Source organism: Centruroides sculpturatus, unplaced genomic scaffold (assembly GCF_000671375.1).
Source record: "Centruroides sculpturatus isolate CEXI.00-Female unplaced genomic scaffold, Cexi_2.0 scaffold509, whole genome shotgun sequence".
NCBI classification, from domain to species: Eukaryota; Metazoa; Arthropoda; class Arachnida; order Scorpiones; family Buthidae; genus Centruroides; species Centruroides sculpturatus.
In genome coordinates this window covers 208594-215478 of record NW_019384846.1, presented here as the reverse complement: position 1 = coordinate 215478, position 6885 = coordinate 208594, and the positions used below count along the sequence as shown (strand labels likewise).

At 33.2% G+C, this 6885-nt stretch overlaps 1 protein-coding gene across 1 annotated transcript in view; it reads left to right on the top strand.

Moving 5' to 3' along the window:
* The window catches only part of LOC111630391, a 23961-nt gene extending 18064 nt beyond the window's left edge, over positions 1-5897 (top strand). The window contains exons 3-4 of the mRNA XM_023374482.1: positions 3026-3360; positions 3444-5897. Of these exons, the coding sequence (XP_023230250.1) occupies positions 3026-3233 (208 nt within the window). The 3' untranslated portion in view covers positions 3234-3360; positions 3444-5897. The remainder of the gene's footprint in view (positions 1-3025; positions 3361-3443) is intronic.
* The last annotated feature ends 988 nt before the right edge of the window (positions 5898-6885 follow it).

Genomic DNA, 6885 nt, shown 5'->3' with positions numbered 1-6885 from the left:
AGGAAATTTATAAAGACCTTTTAACTAGAAGCAAGCAATCTAAAATTACATACTTTTTTCAAAAGGTAAAGCATGGATCTGAAGATAATGCAGAAAAATGCTCAGAGGATAAGGATAACTTGCCAAAAAGAAAATGCTCTCGGTTAATAGTGCTTTTAGTGATGACAAAGAAAACATTGTTTAATTTATATTAATATGTATCACTTAAGAAAATTTTAATAAAGATATTTATCTTAATTATGAAAATATAGTAGCATGTTTTTTTAATTTTTGGAACCTAACCCTCCTTTTCGTACTAGTTCTTTGTTTCGCATAACACGGCAATTTTTTTGGAACGTAACTACAGTGTTATACGAGGGTTACCTGTATTTTGAAAATCTAATAACAAAAAAATGATATTTTTATGAACGTCTGATTTCAAATTTAATAATTAGCTTGTAAGATTCCTAGAGTCAAGCCAAGCATATTTTTCAGATTTGTTTATATTAAATTTTGGTCACTCAATTTCATCATAAAACTTACTGCAACATAAGTCACAATTTTGCTTATTAAATATTGCAAAAGTAAAGATTGAAACTACGAACTTTCGTGGCTTGGATATTTAATTTTGGCTTCTCTTTTGACCACGGGGAATTCAGAATGAAAATATTCTTTTTGAAATTCCAAAAAATCGACAGACTAATTTTATTAAATTATTAAAACCTTGGAATTCAAGATTTGTTTCGCACATTTCATTAAATATTTTGACTCGTCTGTCGGCTACGTCGATTGTTTTTTCATTCCATTTTGTCAAGTTTTTGTTAATTAATGCCATTGATCGAGTTGTTGAATTTTGTCTGTTTCCATTCGTGTAATATGTTCCTTAAATTTGACGAAACTACGGTGGGTGATGGGTTAACGAACGTAATTCGTCCAAGGCCACGTTCTCTCTCTGAATTTTTTGTTAACTGATTATTGATTTGTCGTAGATTTTTGTGGATATTTGATTAATTCGTTCCGGTTACCCCAAAAAACAGATAAAGAATTATATGCTTTCTTACTACATTTTTTTACGTAACAAAATAACAAAGTAAAAGCAATCGCTCCATTTTTTCACGGATGGCGCATCTTTGTTTTTCAGACGCTATTTTCATTACTCCGTTATCTGCTCGAGTCTTTTTGATTACGTCTTTCTTAACTGAGATGGTATCTACTGTAGACCCGTCCAAGTCGTCCGCCTACAATATCGGACATCTTCCGCCCACTCTGTACCTTGGCTATTATCTCTCGCTTAGTTTCTATAGCGAACGCAGTTATCGACACTCCACTCTTTTCAGGGCGCATAATATTATCAGTTTTTAAATAAAAAGTTCAGAAGAGCGCTTACAAAAATTCAGAAAACAGAAATTAACTAGTGCAAAAAAGGTTATGTATACATAAATATTATAAAGTCTCTGTAAATCCGCACGAAAAATATATAAATTTTCGGTTTAGCGGTAGACCATCACACAGCAGATATCTAGAATAATATTTATTATAGTAGTTTAGAAATACGACCATAGACAATCAGAAAACGTTACTAAATACACTTGATATGAAAGTGCTAATGAAATGTGAATCCAAGCTGTGTACCTAAATGGTAATGAAAAACTAAAATATTAATTGTTACATTGGTAGTTTTACTCGCATAAGGTTTATTATAATATTTATATTTTGTAGTACTGAAGAGGGTTCTTTAATAGGACCGAAATGCATTACAGTGATTAAATAAAGAGAAGTAATTAGCTATCTACTGTGTGATGGTCTACCGCTAAACCGAAAATTTATATATTTTTCGTGCGGATTTACAGAGACTTTATAATATTTATATATAAACAGCAGTCATAAGAAATTTAATTAAAAGTTATGTATACAACTGTGAAAGTGTCATTCCGTAAACCACGTATAGATGCCATTAAAATATAGTTTTACAAATCTTAAATGCCTTGGTTATCGCAACGTAAAAATCTTTGGCGAAAGCGTTGGCCGTTCGATTTGTTCGCAGTCCGAACCGTTCGTTAACCCATCACCCGCCGTATTCTTTAAGCTATATTTTATGCCATTTGTTTTTCAGTATTATCTATTCAAATTTTTGACTCTTACCGACGCGGAATAAGCATTTTCTAATAAATCAAAATTTGAAATACAATATACAAATATGTTTTAATATACAAACTGGAGAGCCGACTTTCTCGATTTTCAAAAAAAAACAGGCTAGGATCAAAGAAACTCCTTATAGAGAGAATACGTTGGTTTGAAGTTCTCTTACAACCCGATAAAAATCAAATATACGAGATAAAATTAGAGAAGATGAAAGAGGATTTAAAACAATGTTAGGCGAGAGATGTGGAACGTAGCCGATAAAAGAAGGAACGGGTAAAAATGCGCGAGTTTATTCAGTTCCATCGTCGCTTGGTAGACGACAAAGGCGTAACGTCTGGTACTTTTTTTCTATCATTCGATAACGTTTGATCAGCGACAGATATTTGGTAATATCTATACATTTTTAAATAACGGTAAATAACAACGCGCATATTTTTGAAAATATTTATATCGCAAAATATTATTAAAAATACCTACGCGATATAAAGTACAAACAAAGATTTTCTACGGTATTTTATAGAATTTATATTTATTACGCTTACTTGGAAGCAAAGAAAAAAAATGGATATCGAGGAGAAAGAATATTTTTGCTCGGGAGTAAACATTTTAGAGAAAAAATTTAATTCATTTTCTGTCAAATTGTCGTAGGTAATTTAAAAATAAATAAATATTAACTTTAAAATAAACTGGTTAGTAAATGTCATATTTAATAGATTATTTCGGAACTATTTTAATCATCCTCTAGCGCTCGAATAATAAATATATCTACTGGATACAATGTAATTTGCATTTTTGATTAAATAAATATAGCGAATAGTAACGCTTTTATTGGATCGTAAGTATTTTACAATAACGGATCCGAATAACACGTACGGTACATTGACGAAATCGCTTTACATTTCAGAAAATTTGCGCATTCCGCCGATATTTACAGACACATATCGACCGTCGAAGACAATAACATTTTAAAATTTACACCAATTCAGAACGATGCCGAAGGATACTTCTGTCAGTATTTAGCGGCGGTATTAAGAAAGATGTCGTCCAGAAAGAGAAATTTGGCCATTTATCAGATCAACGAAATTCTTTTCAATCTGGCAGAAGACGATTAAACGGTTTCCAAACTCCAGAAATATGTCGTCGTCGTCGTCGTTGTTGTTGTAATTATATCATTTTTTCAAACTTAATTAAAATATCTACAATAATTTAGAGGATATCCCAAATTCGTGTCAATTTTAGGTGAGTTTCTTTAACATTTTTAAAAATTAAGTTAATTACTATTAAAACATCTTACGATTATTATAAATCTTTTTTTTTTCTAGTTTGGACAAAACAAATCCATTTTACAAGTAATTATAAAACTGTGACGAGAGATTGGTTTTTATAAGGACGAAAATTAGTTGGAGCGTGTTTCCGTATAATTTAATAAATGTTTTACCATCGAACGACTAAGCCGTTTGTGGTGAAGAACACTTTATTAAATAGAGAAGAATTAGTGACGGCTGCGTAATTATCCGGACGGTTTTTAGAGACAATCATTCACCCATCGTCGTCCGCAGACCATTGTATATCGGAAGTTATTTTCCGGGTTTATTAACCCGCGTGGTAAATAAAACGTATTACTTAGCGACTCGTCGATAGTTTAGAATTTCACAATTATTTACCATCGATTAGACGTTAACTTCTTAACGAAAGCGCTGGGGGAAAAAGTATTCCAAGAATTTATTTTAAAAGTAAGTCTTCGACGGCAATGGTAAAATTTGAAAATCTGTTCTATAATTTATTACATTTTATATTACTATATTAAATATAAGAACGCGATTAATTAAAATTCATAAAATATAAAATAATGCGCGAGATAGAATGAAAAGGTAACTGGAAATATCATCTAATAATAATAATGTACATTACTTATAGGCAGTCTTCGGTTAACACATTTTACCGACTGCCAACAATTCTTGTACTGTCTTCGATGTAACAAAGATGACTAAGGCAGATCCTTTCCGGCTTTTCTTTATCGGTCTCAACAGCGTTTATTCCCAGTCTTCGATTTTTCGAAAGAATCATTTATTAAACCCTTCGTTATCGTCGTGGCAAACGGAAGATGCGCCAAGAAGCTAACGATTGGTACGTAGACCAGGGTTTTGTTTTAAATGTTTGGATTTTCGTTTCACGGTGCAAATGTAATAGCGTAGTTTATCGAGTGAAAAATCTATACGCGCAGTTTTGCTTACGTTCTTTGAAAATAGCGTATTAGCCAAAGTTTACCTTTTTCGAAATAGTCTTCTTTGTTCCGTATAAGCATTCTCCGACGTTCCAATAACTTTTATAAAATAGCGCTACGTTTCCAGTTTCGTAAATAAGCTGGCTTCTTTTATCGTTAGTCTTCTCTTTATTGTCAGTCAAACGAATGGCGTAGAGAATAAGAGCATTGTATAAACGCTAACGAAATACTTTTGTAGTAGTAATTGCCATAACCATTGTTTTTAAACGCTGGCGCTAGATATAAACTTTTTTCTAATGCTTATTCTTTGAGCATTTAAATCTCCAAAGACACTTTTTTAATAAGTAATAACCAAAAAAAAAAAAAACCTAAAGTAAAATTTTAAGCGGCGCGTGTTCGTTTCCAATTCTGCAAATGTTTCACGCGCGTAAATAATTATAATTATTAATCGTTAAAATGGCCTTTATGTACCGTTTTCGGTCCAAAGAGTCGTTTTTATATCGTTTCTTAATAATTTTAATTAAAATTTTCAGCGAGAAAAATTATTTCGGTAGCTTTCCCATCCTATCTTATTAAAATTGAATAATTAGAAAAAACAGTAAAATCCCTTTATCCCGCTGGGAAAAATGCCCCGCGCGTCGTTAGCGCATTTAAATTAAGGATTAAATCTACGTCTATAAATTGTTAGACAAAAACTAATTTGACTATAAACTTATTTTAGAATTTGCTTGGTAATTGTTTCTCTATTTAAAAAATTTTGTCTTGTAAATTCTGTATTTATAGCGCGTACTGGGTGGCCCAAAAATCAGTTGTCGGAAACATTTTAAAGAGGATTGTTGTTAATTATAATTGGTGTTTTGGCCATTTCCAGCCGAGTGATCGAATCGGGAATAACGCCGGGCTATTTCAATCTAGTTTTAATTGTTAAATCCGTATGGGTTAACTGATTTTAAAGTTTGACTGGCCAAGTTTATCTAATTTCCATCCAATCGGACAGAATTACGTTATTTTGATACTAATCGTCATTAGCGTAATTCTAGTTATTCTTTTGCTGCCAGATATTTACCTAATTTGAGACTTTGTTTTCCGTGTACGTAAGCAAACTTTTGGTTTGGAAATGTGGGTCTACGTCGACGCAAAGAATAGTCGTTCGTTCCGGCGTAGTATTTCGTACGTCGTTCGTCGTTCTAACGTTGTATTACTTCGAACCTCGGTAAACGAATTAATTATACGCTTTTAATCGAAGCGGAATTAAATTCTGGATAAATAAAAGCAGATATTTTTTCCTTTAATGTATTTTAAATGTTTTTAATTAATAAACAGTGCCAAAGCTTATCGGATCGTTGTCCGGACGCACGTTATTTATACGAATGAGTAATGTACTACGTACTTTAAGATTATTGTTTGTTAGTTAATTCGTTTGTTTGTGTACACTCGCGTACATTTTACACCTTACCAGGCAACTGGCACAATAAATATTGTTATAAATAATAATTGTAATTTAAGTCGTTGTAATTTTTTATGATCGTTATTAAATCTTTTTAATTTTGAATTTACGCACGTATGTGTTTAAGCCGTACCTTTTAAAGCGTCCTCCTTATTTCCGCGCATTAAATATCCGATTTACGTCGCGTAAACTGTTTCTATTATATAAAATGGAAGGTAAATTGAATTTGCTTCGACGGATGAGATTGAATTTACGGAACTGCTCGAGACGCGAATGCGGGGTCTCGGAGGTTTTATCGAATTCCGTAAAATCTCCCGCGCGTTTGCCTAAATCTACGCGTTTCGTCTGCGTAAATTACGTATAGAGTGGCCGTGGGTGAATGGCGGGTAAGTCGCGAGATCCGACCCGGAAAAGTCCGTGGTATGGCTATAGGTTATTCTATATCCGGTGGCCAAACTGTGGGTCGTCGGCCGTCCGCGGCTCCCAAATACAATTTCTTTTTACGAATTTCGTACCGTTTATACGCGTATAATATTTTTGTACGTTTTCTGATATTACGTAGCGTAAAATACGCAGAAATTGTAAGCGAAACTGGCAACTTAACCTCGAACAGAAAACTGAAAGGTTAGGTCGTATTCGGTGGGAGTTAAATGGTTACCGGTTAAATAAAGTAACAGTGACGATTATATTACATACGCGGCACGGCTGTATATAATATATCGTATAAATACGACGGTACTTTTTTTAATGTTTAAGTTCGGTAGTATTACGAATCGTTTTTATTCTTTGTCCGGCGTTATATCGAAATATTCTCGATTGCTCCTGGCAGTTTCCGGCATCTTCGGAAGAAGGAATCGAGGTTCGAACGTGCGAATGTTAAGACCGATTGCTCGGAAACGAAAAAGAAAACTAAAAATAGACGTACGGAATTGGATCTGCCGGCAAAAATCTATTCCGCTGTCTTTTAAAATTTAAATTCAAAATATTTCGAAACGATCGAAAATATTTTTAATTGTCGGAGCGAGGCGAAGCCGAGTGACGACTAACGCTCGACTTCTGTCATTCCTCGTCAACATTATAACTCTAGAACGAG